The sequence below is a fragment of the Pipistrellus kuhlii genome, unplaced genomic scaffold (assembly GCF_014108245.1).
Source record: "Pipistrellus kuhlii isolate mPipKuh1 unplaced genomic scaffold, mPipKuh1.p scaffold_m20_p_5, whole genome shotgun sequence".
In the NCBI taxonomy this organism is placed as follows: domain Eukaryota; kingdom Metazoa; phylum Chordata; class Mammalia; order Chiroptera; family Vespertilionidae; genus Pipistrellus; species Pipistrellus kuhlii.
Window position 1 is genome coordinate 71436905 of NW_023425551.1, and position 21547 is coordinate 71458451.

General features: G+C 49.3%; 1 protein-coding gene across 4 annotated transcripts in view; it reads left to right on the forward strand.

Annotated features, from left to right (window-relative positions):
* Positions 1-21547, forward strand: part of CLIC5 (chloride intracellular channel 5) — a 141884-nt gene that overhangs the window by 101568 nt on the left and 18769 nt on the right. For all 4 annotated transcript variants that reach the window (XM_036415103.2, XM_036415104.2, XM_036415105.2 and 1 more), the window contains exons 2-4: positions 317-426; positions 4315-4440; positions 9272-9378. In XM_036415103.2, the coding sequence (XP_036270996.1) occupies positions 317-426; positions 4315-4440; positions 9272-9378 (343 nt within the window). The remainder of the gene's footprint in view (positions 1-316; positions 427-4314; positions 4441-9271; positions 9379-21547) is intronic.

The following is a 21547-nucleotide window of genomic DNA, read 5'->3' on the forward strand; positions in this document are numbered from 1 at the left end:
AGTTGGTGGCCCAATATCATTGGTATTAGATGATGTGATATTGAAGTTCTTTTTTCCCCTCAGAATCTAGGGTTCTATGGTTTCAGAAAGCCATGACTACATAATCGCCATACTGGAGACTCAAATTCTGTCTAGCCCTCACCCTATGCCCCGCATTGCCCCGCAGAGACCTAGGAAGACAAGGGCGAATACCTTCAGGGGTTGGGCTGGGGCAGGGTTTAGTCAGTTATCTTCAGACCATTGTTTGGGAGTTAGGATCCTCTGCTCCTTCATGTTGATATGCATGCACAGCTCAAGACTCTGCTCTTTTTCCTAGGCCGGGATCGATGGGGAAAGCATCGGCAACTGTCCCTTCTCTCAGCGCCTCTTTATGATCCTCTGGCTGAAAGGAGTCGTGTTCAATGTCACCACGGTGGACCTGAAAAGGTAAACGGTGCTATGTTAATGAGGAACGTGTTTAGCTGCAGATAGAGAACCTCCCACGAGGGAGGGAGAAGCCTGCCCATGGCTCCCGGCAGCCCCCTCGGCCAGGTCCCTAGTGACAAGAGGCTGCAAAAGCCAGTGTCTCGCTTGGGGCTGAGCGCTTCAATGCCCAGATTAGGAGAGTTCAATGAGCAAGAAAGAAGGAGGGAATGGGTGGAGGATACCCAGCTGAAGATGCCTGGCACAGAGATGGGTATGGCATCTTAAAATCCAGGAGTCAGCCATTCCCATAGTCCTGGGAAACCTAGCAGGGCTTCAGGGACCAGAGTCTGAGTTTCCAGGAAGTTGGGATCCAGCCCATTTCTCCTGCTCCATCCCATCCTTAGGGTTCCTTAGTGAGAGAGCTCTGGGTTACCCACAGGATGGAAAATTATTAGTGTTCCTTTTTTAAATGCTTCACAAAAATACCAGGCATTGTTCACTATCAGGAGCCTCATTATTTTATTTTTTTAAATTACCGTTTATTCGCTGTTATTTTGTATTAACTCACCCTCTTTTCAATCTTTTCTATTTTTTCTCGGCCGCCTATCTTTTTAAGTGTGGCATTGCTGGGAACTCACTCCATGAATGTTTTATCATATGCTTGACTTCCTTCCCTGTGAGCTCAGCATCTTCACTCAGTCACTTTTATGCAGATTGTCCTGTATCTAGAACCTGCTATCTTCTGGTTATGTCACCTGTATTTTCAATGATCACTTCAAACTCGTTATGTAGAGAATTCTCTGTCCATTTCCTTTGAGTTGGGCTCCCCTCCTGAATTCCTTTCTCCCATTTTCTAAGCTGAAGCATTTCCAGTTCCCTTCTCCTGCCACGTTCATTGTCCGTCAGGGACTCTGCCACTGGGCCGTCTCTTACTCCAAGCTCTCTTATTCATTCTCACAGCCCACGCCTGGTTCAGGACCCACTGCTGCCAGCTGCATTGTTTTCTCTTCAAACTGGTCTTCTTTTTCTGGATCCTTCCAAGTGTCTGTCTGTCTGTCTGTTTCTCTCTCTCTTCCCCTCCCCTTTATATTGTATTAAGGTTATTCTCTCTAAAATGATGCTCTGATCACATGGCTCCCTCTGCTCAGGACATCTCTGACACCTCCCAGCACCTGCGGAGTAACTCCTCTGCAGCCTTCCTCTGCCTTTGTCTTTTCCTTGGTTCTTCCCAACATTCTCTCCACGCTTCTCTCTGACTTGCGGTTGCTGTCCGGTTGGACGGCCTTCTGCTGCCCTGTCCTCGCCAGCCTTCAGCACCTGGCAAATGCTCCCTGCCTCCCAGAGGCTGGCCCATCTTCCTGAAAGGACAGGTTGTCCCAGTGCCCCCTAGCAGTGTGGCCCTTCCCCGGGAAACCACCCCTCCTCACTCTCTGCTCTCAAGCACATCTGTCACTCAGCCTCCTCCAAACTTTCCAACATGTGTTATCCCTGTTGCCTAGTGTCCTCATTTGGCATTTCACCTACTGTGGTATCTACAGGCCCAGCAGTTTACAACTAGTGAGCGCTTTTTCATAAAAGTATCCACAGCAGATGCCCTTGTGAAGGCTTGACTTCTTCATTTTATACAAGAAAACTGAGAGGGACACATCTCAATGACTTTCCCAAGTGCCATCTTGAACTGGAGGGCCTGCTCCCAGACCCGCTCTCCCTGGCTCAAATGCCATTGTCTTCACAGCATACCATTCGTCCTCCAAATGAGAACTTAAGTCCCTCAGGAAGAGGCTGGGGTCATGTTTTGTTTTCTTAAATCAGTCAATAGCCGCTGATTTAGACACCAGCTAATATCTGTCAAATAAATGAGCATACATCTGCGGTGAAGTTACTGTCTGTGACAACTAAAGGGAGTAGCTTTCTTCAGTAGAATGGAGGAGGCCTCTGGATTAGCACCCATAAACATGGATTGTGTGTTACCTGGAGCTCAGAATGGCAGAGGGAACCACCCTGCATTCCTCACGTGCTTGTGCTGTTCCTTCACATCTGTTATCACATCTGACCCTGCCAACACCTGTGCGGGAGGACAGCAAATATCATAACTCCTGTTTTACAGATAAGCAAACTTTCTCACTGCCAAAAGAAAGAAAAAGATAAGGAGGAGGAAGGGAGGGGGGAGGGAGGAAGAGAGAAAGGGAGGAAAAAAAATATATATATATGGAACTTTTTAAATGTATGATATAATACACTACAAGAAGTTTAGCAATTTCCAAAACTGATTTATTTTCCTGGCACCAGCATTTATTGGCTGAGTGACCTTGGACAAGATACTTTCATGAGCCTCGGTTTCCTCATCTGCCTTGTTTAGGGTCACTGTGAGGAGTCAGTGAGCAGCCGTGTGAAGCATCTGCTCGCGGTGCTGGGCCTGCTCAGAGCAAGAGCTCTGCACGTGTTGGCTGTTCTTAGCATCTGCCCTGCCTCAGGGAGCTGCAGCTCAGTCAGGGGAAGAAGCTAGTATACTCGGTAACCCGTGAATTAGACCTGGCAATGTGTATGTAGATGCCAAGTATATAATTTCAACCATTAATGCTGAAGAGGACCAGAGAGAGCACCACAGCTGACCAGCATCCACTGGCAACGCCCAGCCAGAGCCTCAGCTGTGGGCGATGCTTCCCAGGATGCCTGACTCCAGAGGCCACCATTCTCTCCAGTTACAGGGGGGAGGGAGGAAAGCAAAAAATAAAATAAAAATAAATAAATAAATAAATAAATAAATAAATAAATAAATATCTCTGAATCTTTAAGCTAGAGAGGTAATTGCTAAAAAATAAAATCGGTATGGATTTCCCCTCCCAGCTGAGAACCCAAGCATTGCAGCTCTAAAAACACACACAAAAACAGGAGGAGGAGGTAAAGAATGTTCTTACATTGTCTGAAATGAGGGACGCGTACAAAGCAAACAAAGGGACTGATTAGATTAATCAGTAAATTAGATTTTAAAAGTACTTGCAGTCTCAGTCGTCTGAGGAGCTCCTAGTGCTGAGTGCAGCTGGGCAGAGTGTGTTTGGGGGGGCGATGTGGGAGCCCCACGGTAATTGAAATTCCTCTCTTTCCCTCCCAGACTGATTAGGCCCGGAATTTGCAGCATTACAGATTCCTCCTCTCCTGCTGTTTACTTCTCTTCAGTTTCCCCATCTGCTGTTTTCCGCTCAGGACTCCTACAAGCGTGGCACCTGAGAGAGCCTGGGGCGAATGTTACTGCCCTCTGAAAGGCTCCATCAATTCCTCTGCTTCCTCCTCTCTTCCCAGTGCTCCCCCTCCCTCGCTGTCCCCCCCCCATCTGCCAGCCCCCTCCCCCTGACTTGGCTCTGTCCCTCTCTTGCATCCCCACAGCTGGTGGGAGCCCAGAAGCCCCGGTGGGCACGAACAGGGCCCTGTCAGACCCAAGCTCACTCCCCTTCCTGTTGAATATACCCTTAGCCACGCAGAGGACACTTCTTAGCGTAAAGGTGCCAGGGTTGCACTCCTTCATGTATGAAGTTGGGAATTCTGGGCAGGGCATTTTTGTTAAGCTAAGCGGTGAAGGAACCTTTGAAAGCAAAGTTCATCCTCTGCCCTGGGTATTGAATGCTTGGCACTAATTACATAGTCACCTGCCATTTACTCTCTGTTTTAAATAGTACTCAGCTCCTTCCTCTTAGCTTGCTCCTCTCCCAGGGACTTCCCGTGCGTGTCACCTCACCCCCCTCAGAACCTTTCTAGCCCCCCCCCCCCTGCACTCCCCGCCCTACAATGTAAGTCTGTCTTGCTGACAGTCATGTTGGAAAGCACCCGAGTGTAATGCATGACAAGCCCCAGGTTTCCCTGAACGTGATTTGCTCTGGTGTCAGCCACCCCTGAATCTTGCTCTCTCCACAGAAAACCAGCCGACCTGCACAACCTCGCCCCCGGCACCCATCCGCCCTTCCTGACCTTCAACGGGGATGTGAAGACGGACGTCAATAAGATCGAGGAGTTCCTGGAGGAGACTCTGACCCCTGAAAAGTAATGAGCTGTTTATCTCCATGGCTAACGGCAGGGAGGGCCATGTGGGAACTGCAAATATCGCAGTGCTAACGTTGAGGGGGCGGATTTCTAAAGGGGCCTGGTTCATTCAGAGCATAGGACCCTCTTTTCAAAGAGACAGGCCAGGGCACCCCTCCTCACCCCCGAAGAGCTGCCAATCTCAAAATTGCTCCAGAAAGTCCAACTCCAAGAGGGGGCGCCCCACCCCTACAAAGTGGGCAGATCATTCCCCCTAAGGATGACTTCAGGGGCACTGGGAACTTAGCACCCTCCACCCCCCTAAAGAAGTCCCCTCTCCAGCTCACTTTGCCTGGAAGACCCCCACATGAGGGCAAAATCTCCCTCATTTCAGAAAGAGAGCTGAAAAGCTAATGAAATGAAAATAAGCCAGGAGAGAGGCAACCCACAACTCAAAGCCACATGAAGGCATGAATAAGAGTTGTAAATCGGACCAGGTCTGGTCTGAGGTTATAATTAGACATGAGAAAACACACTGAGAGCAGCATCTCTTCTGAGAAAGGGCACAGGGAGGGGAGACCAGGGGTTGTAATTTCCTGTCAGGTACGTAAGCTGCTCCCCAAGGAAAAAAGGAGTAACGGGCAGATGGGGTCTAAAAGTAGCTGGAACTGGACTTGTTTGTTATATTGAATTATAATTAGGGATTAAGACAATCACCAAAGTTCTTTTATTTTTTAATAGAAAAATAATATTATGTATAGAGCTCTGACTTTATCCTGAAGGATACATGAAAAATTCTAAGTGAATGTGCTGGAGAGTCAGTTTTCAGGCTTACTTTCCAGGTTGGGAGTAGGGAGATGAGGAGGGCAGAGATTGGAAGAGTTAGAGGTAGAGAAATCAACAGGGAGAACCCTGGCTGCTGTGGCTCCCTTGGTTGGAGCATTGTCCCATACTCCAAAAGGTCAAGGGATCAATTCCCTGTCAGGGCACATGCCCAGATTGCCCAGTCAGGGTGCCTGCAGGCAGGCAACAAATTGATGTTTCTCTCTTTTCCTCAAATCAATTTTTAAAAAAATTGGGTGAGGATTAAAAAAAGAAAAAGAAAAAGAAATCAGTTGGGAGGAGCCAATTGGTGACACCCTGTTGGTGAGGATCCAATCACGTGACCCCAACCAAACAGAGTGAGAAGCTGGGAAAAGCAGAGTAACACATGGATACTTACTGAGCATGAGTGATGTCTGCTACAGGTAAATTATTGTACTTAAAGCCTTTCCTTTAAAAAGTGGTTTTATTGATTTAGAGAGAGAGAAAGGGAGAGGGTGAGAGAAACATCAATTGGCTGTCTCTTGCATGCCCTCTACTAGGGATCGAGCCTGTAACCCAGGCATGTGTCCTCACTGGGAATTAAAAGAGCAACTTCTCAGTGTATGGGACTATGTTCAACCAACTGAGTCACACTGGCCAGGGCTTAAAATCTTTCTAATATTTAGTTTTCACATCTATAGAATGATGACCATAATGCTGATTTTAAGGGACTATTGTAGAAGATAGTGCTACTTATCCTGGTGAATGACATAGCGTAAGAGCTCATTGAATAGCAGCTTGAAGAGTTAGAAAAAGAAGTCAATGCCTCTTTTGTGACTGTAAGGACAGCGGGTGAGCTTAGATCTTAAAACCACAGATCCCAGTGGGTGTCTTTTAATGAATAAGCCAGACTCCGTCCACCTCCAAGGCTCATTTGCTTAAGGAGCAGAGACAGGACAAGGCAAACTCACAATCAAAGGTCGGAAGAGTTGGAAGCCATTAGCCTGCTTCTCAGGGAAGGTTTGGTGAGAAGAGGAAGCAGAGATAATGGAGAAGGGACAGAGGGCAAGTCCACTCACTTTTCAGCTCATTAGAAAAAGGAAAGTCAACACTCAAGCTGTCTGGGGAGCCCCTGAAATCAGTAAAGGTCACTCCACGAGGACAGGAAGACTGACTCTCTTTTACTCGAGGGGAGCCCCAACATCAGGGTCAAGGCCTGGCTGCTGGTAGGCGAGAACGGCATGTTGATTTACTTGCACTGGGGCCCTTTTTCAGAGGTGTGATGGTCAATGTCTGGCCAATGAGAAGCCAGTTGGGACTTTAGGCCAGTGAAAGCTCTTCCATCTACAATCATATATGTATTTTTGCTACTATTTACAAAAGAAAGTGTGTTTTTTTTGGGGGGTGGGGGCAACTGTTTTACTTCCCAGAATGAAGCTAAAGGGCATGTCTAAGATGAATACATTTGAAATAAGATGTCTTAAAAACAGTGGAGAAAAATTTTCATTAGTTAGAGCAGAGGTCTGCAAAGTCTTCTGTGGTGCCAGATGGCGAGTCTGCTTGCCTTTGTGGGCCATAGTCTCGGTCATAACCCCACTCTTATAAAGCGAAAGCAGCCGTAGACAGTCTGTGAATGAATGGCCATGGCCGTGCTCCAATAACATTTATTCATGAACGCTGACATTGAATTTCATGTTATTTTCACACATCACAAGGTAACATCTCTCTTGTTTTAATCGTGTAAACAGATGTTGGGCTGGATTTGGCATGCTGGCTGTAGACTGCCAACCTCTGAGTTAGAGAAACTCGCCATTGCCTTGACTGTCACCAGACATCACAACCTTATTTCACAGATGTTTCTGTGAATGAAACACTAGTCTCTAGCCTTTTGGAGAAAGAGGATGGACTCTGTAGCCCCCCTGTTGCATATTAAAAATATGGTGTGAATATGGAGCTGAAGTAAATATCTTTAATATCCTGCACACAGTAACCTCCTCAAGTCTAGTTACTGAAACCTGTGAGATTCATATTTGAAGGCACACTCCCCAAAGGACAGACTTCACGTTGCTTTTTCAGGAAGGTCTCAATGAGTCCTAGTGCTTAGCAAAAAAACATCACTACAGCGGTCTCCCTGACCACACACAAGTGAACCTTGTGCTCCCTATTGGATTGGGTACCACCCACCCATGTTTGTCTCAGACTGATCATAAAGAAGTGATCAGAGTACTGGATGTGTGAACAAATGATGGGATTAAAAAAACACACTTAACAAACCCAAGCCTAAATAAAAATGCATTTTCTAGGCCCCTTTCTCTTTCCATTTTTACCTTATCAAGCAAAAACAAAGCATTTGGTATCTATTAATAACGTAAGGCAATCAGTTCTAAGAGCATGCCAGATTCTCCGTGAGAAGGCGAAAATAGGAAAGGGTTATCCTAAATTCTCAGGTCTTGGTAGATTACTTGGCATCTTGCAGTAAAAAGCGTGCCCCCAATCAGAGCAGATGAATTTGATAAATTCCCAGTAACACTAAGGAAGACAGGTGTGTGTGTGTGTGTGTGTGTGTGTGTGTGTGTGTGTGTGTGTGTGTAGAACATGTGCAGAGCGCCCCCTCCTGGTGGATGGAGAGAATTCATCTACAGTGTTCAGCCAAGGCACAGAAAGGATTTGGGGGCTTTGAGGGTAAAAGAGCAGAGTCTATCTGAAGTTAAACAGCTACCTATCATGGCCCAAGAGTGGACAGTCCTAGCTAATGGGCCAGAGGAGAAGCAGAAAAAATGAAAGAACAACAAATAATTTTTAAAGGCGTTTTGGTTCAAATTATTTAAAACATTAAATAAAAAAAACCTGTTTTGCTTTTCAAATATAAAGCAACCAAACAGCTCACCATTGGCAATTATTCACCCAGAGATCACAAAGGTTCACAGACTTGATGATAATGACAACCAAGCAACTGTTTTACATCTTCTCACCACAGCCTGGCTAAACACACAGAACACATATGAATATATATATATATATATCAGAATTGTTCATTTTAATGGTGTGAATGGGGTCAAACCCATGGGTTCCCAAACAGGTAAATTTATCTCATTCTGTCTCAAGGACTATTATCTCAATGGTAAACAGTCCTAACCCCAGCGTACCTTTTATATTCTTCTGACTTCAAAATGAAAGGATGTGCAAGGGAGAGGGGCTGGATCCTTGCCAGTCTGTATTTATGCTTAGAAATGACACAATTGAAAACACTCGCCCCAGCTGGTTTGGCTAAGAGGGTAGAGCGTTGGCCTGCAGACTGAAGGATGCCAGGTTTGATTCTGGTCCAGGGCACATGCCTGGGTTGTGGGCTCGATCCCCAAGAGGGGATGTGCAGGAGGCAGCTGATCAATGATTCTCTCATCATTGATGTTTCTATCTCTCTCTCTCCCTATCCCTTCCTCTCTGAAATCAGTAAATATATATAAAAGAAAGAAAGAAAACACTCTAGCTGCTGATGGAGCCCGGTGCTCACCTTCTGGAACACAGATAAGGAGTGTGGGGAGGATGTTTCAGAAGAGGACCATGATACACTTCCTTTCGGGAAGTGGTTTTGAGGCCTCAGTGTCAAGGTGTCTAGCATATCCTCGCTCTCAAAATCCTCTCCAGGATATAATGAGGGGCCTGGCAGTGGGCAGTGATTTTAGTATGCGTTGTTGTACTGTCAGGGACCTCGCCTGATACAGAACCAAGTTTGAGTACATTTTTGATTCAGGCCTTTAATTGGTGCATTGTTGTTGGTGGTCCAGGAATTCGGCACCTCCTGGGCCCTCTGAATGGTGTTCCGGTTCCTGCCTCCAGACTGTCCCTGCAGGCAGCTCACCGGCCACCTCCGTGTCCTCCGTTGGTGAATGAAGGCTGAGATGCCAGCCCTTCCTAAAGGGGGGAGTAACGCCCCAAAGGGTTTGTAGATCCAGCTAGAGACAGGAGTGCTGCTTGGACGGGAACAGATTCTCCCCTAAAGGAGCTCCAGGTTCTCACTGACCCCAGAACCCCACGACTTTCATTGCAGGTACCCCAGACTGGCTGCAAAGCACCGGGAATCCAACACAGCAGGCATCGACATCTTCTCCAAGTTCTCTGCCTACATCAAAAACACCAAGCAGCAGAACAATGCTGGTGAGTGACTCCCTGCCACCAAGACCCCCTGGCTGTGCCATCCCTGCCCAGGGAATCTCATACTCAGGTCAGAGAGGTACAGGAAGCAATGCTTCTTGCTCTTTGTGCCCCCGCCTAGACTCAGGGCAGGGCTTGTCGATCCCGCTTTCTGGCTAATGTGGATGGAAAGACCATGGGCCTTACTGCTGGACTGGGGGGAGGGATGCAGTGTGCGTGCCAAGTCAGCCTTGGTGCACAGGAGGATTCCTTCTCTGCATACTATGGTCCATTTGTTCCAAACCTACAACCCTGCCTGTGCTCTCAGGAAGTCCTGTTGGAACAACAGCTTTCTCTGGTCCCTGGAAGACTTCTCAGGGGGCTGTCAGAGGCCACGGCGGGGAAGGCTGAAGGCAGGGGCGGAAGAGGCGGGGGACCACTTCTCAGAACCAGCTCCTTCTCCAGTGGCCGTGGCTGTGGGGCTCGGGACTTGCCTCTGTTGCGGCTTCTCAGAGGGCCTGGAGCGCCTCACTGAGGCTCAGAACACATCCAGTCCCTCCTTTGGCACTGTCCTTTCAGAATGAACTGATTCAATTGGAATGAATAGAAAAGTCAAATTGAGTGTGTGGGACACCTAGAACGTAAACCCTAGCAAAGGAAAGGAGAAAGGAGGAAAACGTCTGCTTGCCCTCTGAGTGGGAGAATTGATAGGCTGGCGCAGAGCAGGAGGAATTTTCCTATAGGGCTTTGAGAAAGCTTCTTGAAAAAGTTTCCGCTGGATCATAAAGGTTGAAAGGGAGTCAGTTGTCTGGAAACACTGAGTGGATGCTTTGGGGAGGGTGGGAAAACACCAGCGACAGAACCAGGAAAAGCGGTCAGAGCCTGCAGCGCCTGCCGGGGAGACGGGACTTATGGAGGGGCAGGGGCAGCCATTGGAGGTGCAGGAGGAGGCACTAGAAGGAGAGTAGTCTTTTAGGGACCAGAAGAAGAAGGCTGTGGCAAATATTTGAACATACTCAGTGCCCTTGCTTTGTTGCCTTTGGACCCTGTGGTGGGGTGAGGAGTGTCCACCCAGGACCTCTTGAGTGTGGACTTATTTGGAAAAAGGGTCTTTGCAGATGTAATTAGTAAAGTATCTCCAGATGAGATTGAGTGTAGCCCCTAAATCTGATGACTGGTGCCCTTATGAAAAGAGGAGGGGGCACACAGACACAGGGCAGAGGGACATGTGAAGACGGCAGAGATGGGAGGGCAGCAGGCACAAGCTGCGGACCCCTTGGGCCACCAGAGGCTGAAAGAGGCAGAAAGGTTTTCCCTCTCGATCCTGTGGGCCTGCCAACACCTTGATCATGGACTTCGGGGCCTCTAAAATGGAGGGATAGATTCCTGTGATAAGGCAAGCTTGTGGTACTCGGTTGTCATCCTGGGAGACTGAGGCAGCCCTCACACCATCGTGTGAAAGGGCCAAGGTTGCAAGGCAAACGGGAGGGCTGGGGCCTGTCCCTGCCTCCCCTCAACCCCACAGAGCTGGCTCTGGACCCTCGTTTTCAGATCCCACACCCAGCGCCCGCTCCTCTCGGCCACAAACATCTTCCTTCATTATTGTCAGAGCACCCTCAGAAAGTTCAGCTCATCGGAGCCTTCCAGATTCTCCAAGTTATAAACAGTATTTACATATTATCCGTACTTACAGTTCTCCCATCCCCAGAGCCAGAGCTACAGTTTCCACTGAGCATCGAGTATCCATTTCTTATAAACTCCACACTGGCCAACTTGCATTGTTTCCTCTTCTTCTGTTTCGCCCTGTTTTTCTCCTGAGGGTTTTACCCTTGTGACTCCGCTCCCCCTGCTCATTTGCACATTGCCAAGCGCCTGCAGTTCTGCTTTCCCAGAGTCTAGCTCCAGATCCCAGTCCCTGGCGATGTTCTCTTCTGCCTTTTTACAGGACACCACGTGCTCATCCTTCGTTGTAACTATAGCTGACCCACTCCCCTCCCTTCCCTGACCCCTTACCCCCTGGTTGTGGCCAATGGGTCCAAGGTTCTTAGGCTCTGAAGCCAGAGGTCAAGTCTCCTGCAGAGAGCAGTGCCATGGCCCCGCACACAGCCCAGTCCCCCATCCCCTGAGACAGTCCGCACCCCCTCTCTGCTCTGTGGGGCTTTGTAGGAGGTGGGGGGGGGGCAGCCTCTGCAGATCATGCGTTGACATCAGCATTAGACCCAGCCTTCCTGCGACCTCCATCCTGCACCACCCTCCACCTCCCCCTGCCTCTCCAGCTCTGCATCTACCTCTCCACCGTCCTTTCTTCAGATTGTTCTTTTTGTGTTTCCAGCTTTTTTCTCTGAGCAGAGCCCCCCCCCCCCCACTTCCCCTTTCCACCTCCCCCCCCACCTACTGTCCCAGTCTCCTGTGCGCACATTGGGTTGTGGTCCTGGTCCTTTCCTGTCCTCTCACCCAGCACTGTGATGTGGTCTGCGGGGTGGATCACTCTCCATACCCGGGGTGGGCACAGGAAAGCCATTTAAAATACCCATGTTAGCCGAAACCGGTTTGGCTCAATGGATAGAGCGTCGACCTGTGGACTGAAAGGTCCCAGGTTCGATTCCGGTCAAGGGCATGTACCTTGGTTGCGGGCACATCCCCAGTAGGGGGTGTGCAAGAGGCAGCTGATCGATGTTTCTCTCTCATCGATGTTTCTAACTCTCTATTCCTCTCACTTCCTCTCTGTAAAAAATCAATAAAATATATTTTAACAAAATAAAATACCCATGTTGCCGGCTGGCATGGCTCAGTGGTTGAGTGTTGACCTATGAACCAGAAAGTCATGGTTTGATTCCCGGTCAGGGCACATGCCTGGGTTGCGGGCTCGATTCCCCATGTGAGGTGTGCAGGAGGCAGCCGATCTATGATTCTCAGCATTGATGTTACTCTCTCTTTCTCCCTCTCTATTCCTCTCTAAAATTAATAATAAAAATATATTAAAATACCCCTGCTGTTCACAGTTCCTCCAAAGTCCTCAGCTACAGGAACCCAGACCCCACTGGGGGCAGCCACCCATAGCTAGCACACAAGAGAGTCATCCGTTAGAATGTAGGTTCAGCCATTCCTTTATTCATTCAACAAACTCAGGTTGCATGGAGTGGCTACAAGTCTGAGCCCATGTGTAGGGCATTTCCTGTGTACACGGCACTGTGCTGGATTCTAGAGGTGCCAGGACAAATGCAGCAAAGTCTATTGCCTGTGATGAACGATTGAGGGCTGAAACATAGGAACAGGCAATTGCTGGCTGACTTGAATTCCAGGCCTGCCACTCACAGCTGCACAGCTCTGCCTGAGGGACTGGCTCTCTGAGCCTGTTTGGGCATCAGGAAAATAGACAACAATCCCTTCAGTTTCTTCAGCTGCCGCAGAAGGCAATCGATAGCGTATCCAAGGCTTGTAATGCAGACTCATTCATCTTACTGCTTGCAAATCCTTTAGCACCCTACCTGACACATAGTAAATGCTCACTAAATGTTAACTTCATTGTTATCACAAAAATGAGACAAACTTGAATATTGGCGTCGAAAACTATGGGTGGCGGGTGTGGCTCCCCACAAAGTACTTCCAACTCTCCTACCCACGTAGGCTCTTTTGCTTGTTTAACTTTGTTTCCCAGTTTCTTGGACTCCAACGTATATATCAAAGCGACCAGGCAGCCTGGCTCTGGTGGATACACCTCAGTATTGCTGTCTCTGACCTCGAGGTCACGGTTTTGTGTCTGTTGCTGCACTGCCCCGCTCTGTAACTGCCAAAGCCGGCCCCTCGCTGCAAGGTGACGGGGTTCCACCTCCACGCCCTTCTCAAACTTGCTTTTCACTCCATTTAAATGGATTCCTCCTAACAGTCTCCAGACCCCACACTGAGTAGGATGCTGCATGGGCTCACCTTCTTCTCATGTGGGGTCCCCCACTGCCACCCCTGGTTTGGGGGAAACAGGACTTAGTGTGTGCACATGCTGCACGTCCCACGGTTCAGTTCCAGGTGAGGGAACAGTAACAGCAGCTCCCAGGGCCTGCAGGCTCCGCGCTCACAGCCGCCACCACCAGCAGGCAGCAGGGACCTGGTCAGCTACAGTTGGCGCTCCTAGAAGAACACAAACTCCTGATTTGGGGGTTTGAGTCGCAGGCAGGCAAGGAGGAGCTGTTATTTTCGTTTTCTTTGGTCTTTCCCTCTGGGACTCCCCATTGGCAGCAGGCGCCAGGCGACTGGCTTCCAGCGATGTGACTTCTCTCCAAGGTTCCCCTGCAGGCACCCTCCCACCCTCTGGTCCTCACTGTGCCTTCTCCACACCTAAAAACTATGTTTCTTCTCTCCTTTTTTTTTTTTTTTTTAAAAAAACCACACACATATTTTTATTGATTTCAGAGAGGAAGGGAGAAGGAGAAAGAGAAACATCAGTGATGAGAGAGAGTCATTGATTGGCTGCCTGCAACCTGGGTATGTGCCCTTAACCAGAATCGAATCTGGGACCCTTCAGTCCGCAGGGTCTCCATCCACTGAGCCAAACCGGCTAGGGCTCTCCCCATCTTCTCTTGAGGACCCGGGAGACCTCCCTGCAGCCTGAGGGCCATGTCACCATCTTTCCTGCTTCTCTTCGTCATTCCCAAGATTCAGAGCAGCCTGCCTATGCCTGTCACTTTGTATTATGACCGACAGGTCCCCTTGTAGCATTGGCAAAGACGTGCTCCTGTCCCTGAGGGAAGACACTGTGATCTCTTAATTTTTTATTTTATTGCTCCTGGTTTCTCTCTGCTAAAAGGTGCCCCTGCTGATGTTGATGGAACACGCATCTGTCTGTAGCACTGCAGTCTTTCTTCCCCTATCATGTTTTTAGGGTTTGTGTCCACACACACTCACCCCTACTTCCCACCTGCCAGCCTGGGGAACCACCCCCACAGACTGAGGCCCCGCAGCCTGTTCTCTCCTCCCACACCAGTAGTCAAAGTGCTTCCTCCAGCACGTACCCCTCACTCGGAATCAAATCTGTAAGACGCTTGAGAAGCTACTGTAAGACCATCCCCACTTGATGTATAGAAATGGAGGCTCGCAGACTTCAGATCAATGCTAGGAAGTTTATAATGAAATCTGTTCTCAATTAAAGAAGTGAGTGTCCCAACCATGGGAGCGCACGAAGGAGGCTGGACCTGCCTCATCTAAGGTGTGACCTATTGTAAGACACTGCGGCTCTCGAGCCACACGTGGCTCTTTTTGAGTGTGGCTCTTGCACAAAATACCACGGCCTGGGCAAGTCTATTTTGAAGAAGTGGCGTTAGAAGAAGTTTAAGTTTTAAAAATTTGGCTCTCAAAAGAAATTTCAATCGTTGTACTGTTGATATTTGGCTCTGTTGACTAATGAGTTTGCTGACCACTGACTTAAACTATAATGTTTAGTTTTTAGAGGTGTCAAATGTGGGGGAAAAAATGTGTATCTTAGTCTTGATGGAATATAATAGTTGATTCCCATAGCCCTTTCTCAGTCGAACATTCTAACACTTCCTAGAGGCTCTGCAGTGAAAGGTCAAACCCTCCCTTTTGCGTGACCTTGAGCCACCTTGTTGGACAGAAAGTGGGTCAAGGTCGGCATTGCTTCCTGCCTCTGGGCTGGCTGGCCCAGCTCTATGCCCAGTGACGTGTCAGGTCTGCTGCTGTCTCCTGCCTGGAGGCAGCACTTACTTCTTGGGTCAGGGTTGGGCACTTTTTCTGTAAAAGGTCAGATGGTAAATATTTTGGACTTTGCAGATCCTGCAGCCTGTCACAACTGCTGGGCCCTGCTGCTGGAACTGTAAACAATGAATGCGGCTGTCCTAAGAAAACTTCCTTTATGGACCCTGACATTTTTGTTTGTTTGTTTGTTTTTTTATAAATATATTTTATTGACTTTTACAGAGAGAAAGAGAGAGGGAGAGAGAGCTAGAAACATCGATGAGAGAGAATCATTGATCCCCTACTAGGGATGTGCCCGCAACCGAGGCACATGCCCTTGACCAGAATCGAACCTGGGACCTTTCAGTCTGCAGGCCGACGCTCTATCCACTGAGCCAAACCGGTTTCAGCGACCCTGACATTTGAATCTCACATAATTTTCAGGTGTCAGGAAAGTTTTCTTCTTTTGACATTTCCCAACCATCGAAAAATGTGAGAAAACAAAAACGTGCTTAGCTTGAGGGCAGTGCAAAAACAGGCAGTGGGTGGATTTGACCTTGGCACTGTAATCTACTGAGCTCAGTGTCAGGCAGTCCCAGATACACTGGCAAGTTCTCTTCATTACTATACCTCCTCATCTCCGATGTGGAGATTATAACAGGGCTATTCCTTGTGGCATTGTCATGTGAATTAAACGAATGAATGCATAAGAGCAAGAAGGACAGTCCCTGGCACACAGTAGGCACCAGCAAGCGATAGCTACGGTATTGGGACAGCTCTTGTCAGGAGCTCACAGGCAACCCAGCTTTTAGTGTAATGTAGGAGTATGTGCTGCCCTCTTCTGGCTGGTGGAGAAATCAGCACTAAACACAGCTAATCATGCTTCTCATGAGGAGGTCTGTGGGTTTTCAACCATCTGCTAGAGACTCAGTTCTGCCTACGCATTGGCTGGGGGTCCCAGCAGAGAGCAGGTTTTCTTCAGGGGCTCAGGGTCACCTTCCATCATCTGTTCTCCCACACCCAAGGTCAGGCATGTCCCCCAGGTCCCATGGATCCTCCAGAAGTCATTGGCTGCCCCATGACCCACTGCCCCCATCCTCGTCTTTCTCCTTTTCCTCTCCCTCTTCCACCACTTCCGATCTTGACTTTTATGAACTTCCTTGACCTGAAATAGAAAAGTGTTTGAAAGGATTCAAAGCGGCCTGAGAGGGCTGTTAGCCCAGAACCAACAAGCCCCCGTCTATCAGAGGCTCATGCTTTCTCTCCACGGGGCATGAAAGCAAACTGCTGTCGGGCGTGAGTCGGGGGGAGCAGGGTGTCGGGGAGGCAAGGTGGAGCATTTTTCCAGATTCCCCAGGATGTGGCGAGCTGTGTTTAAAAGAGAGTGTGTGTATTTATTATTCCAAGCCACTTCAATCACAGGGCGCCGATTTCCTTCTCCTCTTCCTCCCCCGGCCCTCAGCCCCCTGTTACAGGGTGGGCTCAGTCTGCAGGCCCGGCCTCTCCGAGGGGCCGGGCAGGGCCCCCACCTCACAGGCAGGCTCCCACTCTGTAAAATGCGGTGGGAACAGGAGTCATAATTGCACTGCTCGGAAGCAGAAGTCAGCGAGGTATCTGCTCTGTTGGAAACACCGACCCCTTCTTTTGGAGTAAGACCGCTGGGTCCCACCTCAGGCCCACGGGACCCTGCAGAAGGGCTGAGGCGGGGGTTATCGCCCTGCGCTCCGGGTGGTCCCCGGCCCACCCTGGCGGGTGGTGAGGATAACGAGGTCTTGCCACTTTCTCATAAAGCAGCCATCGCCGTCTCCTTCCAGAAAGCGCCTCTGGTCACAAAGGAGCCCTTCAGACTGCCTTCCACGGCCACCCTGCGAGCAGCGTGCAAATAGCCAGCTCGGGGTATTTTGTTTGTTTGTTTGTTGGGTGGAAGTTTTGCTTTGATTAGAAGTCTTACCAGGAAAAACAAATAACCTGGGCTGGGAGGGACCCACCTCCGAGGCTTGGCGGCCTCCCTGCAGGATGCACATGCCTCTTACCAGGAGGGTGAGGCCAAGAGCGAGGAGGGAGGGGATGGGGCCCTGCTTCCCGCTGGCGCCTCCCAGGACTGCCCATGGGATCCCTCCAGAGGGTCTTGGATTTGGCTCCTTATTGAGGCAGACGCTGGCAGTTTATAATTTAACAAATGTTGCTCCTGAAATGAATCCTTGGGCGGTCATAAGGAAGGCGGTCGGTGGCCACGTGGCTGGTGGAAGGGGGCAGCTCGGGGAGGAGGGGCGGGATGGTGGGGAGGGTCCTGCGTGGGTGGGCGCATTCATTAGAGGAGGGAGCGTGTTGGCTCTGTGGGCTCCCGGTGGGAGGAGCGCGGAGACCACCAACACCATTCCACGTGGGGGAATTTCCCGCAGTCTGACCAGAAGCAGTTCTCCTGGCCTGGCCTGCCCTCCTATCAAGGCCTGGGAAAAAGGGAACGTTAAAGGACTAATTTGAACAGGAGCTACATGCTCTTTCACCTCTGGCAACTGCTACCTCATCCTGTGCAACCAACACTTCTTGTCTTTGTGCCGTCTACACGGGGAGTTAAGTCTCTCTTTCTCTCTCTCTCTCTCTCCCTCTCTCCCTCTCTCTCTCCCTCTCTCTCTCTCTCTCTCTCTCTCTCTCTCTCTCTCTCTCCCTCTCTCTCTCTCTCTCTCTCCCTCTCTCTCTCTCTCTCTCTCCCTCTCTCTCTCTCTCTCTCTTTCTCTCTCTCTCTCTCTCTCTCTCTCTCTCTCTCTCTCTCTCACACACACACACACACACACACACACACACAAAGAGCTTATATGTGTTCTGCAATTTCTGTGCACTATCAGGGGTCATTACATATCTCTTTGAATTCACAGGGACATGTATGCATTAATCTTGAAAAAAAATGTGTGTGAAGTTGCATGACATGGTCTCCCAGCTTGGCCTGGAAGCGCGATGGTGTATGTGGGGGAGTCTATGCTGCGTCACTGTAGCGGGTTTATAAGGAGGGCTGCGCTGGTGACCCCTCATCTGTGATCAGGACCTCGCTTTGGGAAAAGATTCCCCGCCTCTCTGTGGAGAAGGGCGCTGGGTAATGGCAGGTGGCATGGTTTCCCCCATATTTGGCAGCCGGGGCTGACAATGACAAGATGTGAGATCCAGGTGGCGTGTGAACCTTCCAACAAAACTTTAGACTTCAGACAATTATCCACTTTCCTCGTCAGATCCACCACTGCCCCCCGGGATGGCAATGTTCTCTGTTTCACACGAGAGAAGCTGCAGCGTGGAAACGTCCACAGACCCGGGGCCAGTGACGGCACAGGAAAGCAGGCTTCCTCGGCGGTTACGCTCTGTGGCTGCAAAGGAAATAACAGTAAAACACACTCATAGGAATGGACACCAGGGGTCAAGTCCAGTCTGGCATTCTGAAGGGACCAGCCGCTTAGAGAGGATAATTTATTGGGGGGAAACAGTTGCTTCGCAGAACTTTGACCCTAAAACCCCCCTCCCCCCCTTTTAAAATGTGCTCTAGAGCTGCCTTTCAGACAGGCACCCTGCCCACTGCGGCCCCTCATGAGCTCGGCCTGAGCTGCCCGAGGAGCTGAAGAGACGCAGATGTTTGGGAGTTACCTGTCATGTGACCGTTCATTTTGCTTGTCTTGTTGTCCAGGCTGTTTGGAGGGACATTGAGTCCCCTGGGGGTCTTGCTCCAGTGCGGACGCTGATACACAGAGGGTCTGGGGGTGCGGTGGACCTGAGAGCTCCCAGGTGTCTCTGCTGCTGCTGCTGGTCCAGGAGGAGCTCGGGAATAGGGTTCTAGGAGCAGCCTCCATGTGGGAATCTTCATTCCTGTCCTTAGAGCCCGGCTCTGCATCCGGCTCGGAACAGGTGCTCCCTGACATTTGCTAAATGAATGAATGAACGTAACTCAAGCACTTCACCATGCCTGCACATCACCTGAGACGTGTTGGAAGGGTCTAACCTCACTCTTCAAGGTCAGGGGCACTTCTTCCATGCAAGAATGAATTCTTGCATATAATTCACTTTTAACTTAAGGTGGTTTTTTAAAATTATGGTGAAAATATCTGACCTAGCCATGCCAACAACAACAGAGAAGACACACTTTTCGAACTCCTTTGGAGTGATCAAATCCCCCACCTAGATTTTGGGAAGCATAAAATCACACTGATAATCTGCCACACTCCTACTTCAAACTTTGGAAGATGCAAGACTCACACAGTCAAAGCTGTGCAACAAAAACACCCAGTGAATAGCAGCTCCTGCCCGCAGACTGTAATCTGCGTGGGGGCAAGTGAGGGCAGCCAGAAGACTGCTCTAAGCAAGCGGGTGGCGGGTAAAATTGGGGCACGTCCGGGGAATTCTACAAAAGTATCAGCCACCCCGGCCCCTGGGGAGCCTCCCCTCTAAGGCTACCCATCGCGCTGTTAGGAAGAAGGCTCACTCTGGTGGGGCGGTGGTCACGGCAGCAAAGTCAGAGTGAAAGGGCCAGCTGAGTCCACAGAGAAGACTGCAACTTCATCTCGGATGACTTCCTCGGGGCAGAGGCCGAGTCGAGGACAGTATTCACCAAGCAGATGGTTTCCTTGCAATCCGAAGAAGTTATTTGCAGTTTTGTATGCTTATGTTCTTATACACCTGCATCATCATGAATTGCACCTCAGAACCACTCACGGCATGCCAGGTGCCGTTCTACGCCCTCTGTAGGCATGGCTGACTATAACCCTACATGCCGGGCCGTGTTACGATGTCCTCTTTGCAGCTGAGGAAACTGAGGCACACGAGGTTAAGCAGCCTGCCCAAGCCAGTACATGGCAGAGCCAGGACCCCAACCCGGCTGCTGGTCCCAGGGTCTGTGCTCTTCATACAGTGAATAGAATCCATTATTTAAAATGCATGTGGTGCTGAGTTTTTAAGCAAGAGCTGGTAGGTCATTTAGGAAACTGTGATCAAATCAGGTCATAAACCAACAGATACTAACTGAACAACTACCAGGTGTGTTTCCCTAAATACACTCAACAACCCAGCTTCCCCATTGGACTTGGCAATCCTGGACAGACAAGGGGCATCACACCTGGCCCACAGCAGGCTCTCCGTAGATACCAGTTTAACAAATGAAAGAAGGGCAGCTGGCAGCAAATTTAGGACAGTCACAGAATGACTAAAAGCAGTAGTTATTTGAATTCACAGCTGTAGTGGCAGGGTGGCTGTTTTTAAATTTGTTAATGGCTCTTGTATAAAAGATGTGGGTCTTTGAGGATGAAGCAGGCCAAAATGTGGTTAAATAGTGTCAGCCTGAGTGTTTGGAGGAAGCAAGGGTGGAGAGGAAAAGTGTCTAGGCCTAAGCACTGCGACAGAAGGGAACACCCCCCGCCCCCCCTTCGCCACCCGAGGAAGTTAGAATCTCCCCTGACCAGCTCATTCCAAATGTTTGGACATCAGCACTTAACCTAATCTATGGCCTGATACTTAAAAATAACGTGTTATAAAGTCACCATAAAAAACTCACAGTTTTCAGCCTTATGCAGTCTGCTACATAAACTACAACCAGCATTAATAGCTTCAGTCAGCATTTATGTCGTTCTTTCTATTAGCACAATGGGTTTTACAACCATTTATGAGTTTCTGGAAAGCCTAATAGAAAACACACATACTGGTACATGTTCCCTGTGAAAGGCGCGGGGGAGGTTTTTTTTTAAGTCGACCAGCAGGGGTCGCCACCGCCCCATCGCTAAAGCCTGGTCGCCTGGTCGGGCTCCCTAACAGGGAACACATTCTCTGCCAGAGGCTCCAGCAGAGAGCCTCCCTGGTGAGTTCCTGCAGTTTCCTCTTTGGGTTGGCTCCGCTCAGTCAGTCCCTCTCTGTGTGTCCTCCTCCTCCTGTTGGTAAATAAACATCTGGGGTGCTTACCTGGTACAGGCTGTGTACACAAAAGAAACCCTCAATGAGAAGACCTACGTGATTATCTTTGCCTTCCAATTTACTACGGCTTTTTGGGAGATCCAGAAAATTATCTGAATCTGGAATTGCCTATACTGTCCATATTTCCCTTCATACCTGTAAAAAAGTCTTATGAAGGACACACTGAAGTCACCTTAAATTCTTCACCATGCTGGTGTTTTGAACGCAGCCAAAGACTTGCCTTTAAAAACATGTTTTGTTGTTGTTATTGGGAACAATATTTCTAAACATAGACCAAATCTCAGATTGATTTGTGGGGCGGTGTAAAAACTACGACTCTTCACAAGGCTTGGGGGTGGAGGGAAGCGATATACTTAAGCTATTCAGAGATCGGTCTCTTCCTCTAGAAATCCCTGAATTTCCCAGAAACATAGCAGCGTCTCATTCACTCCATGATTCTCTCTGCCAAAGAGGAGTTGGGCGTCCAGCAAGGTCATGTATCCCAATCCACCGGAGTTGTAAGACTTGGATCCTGCCTTGGGAGTATTCCTGTTACTGGAATAGCCACGGGAGTTTGTCATTTAATTCA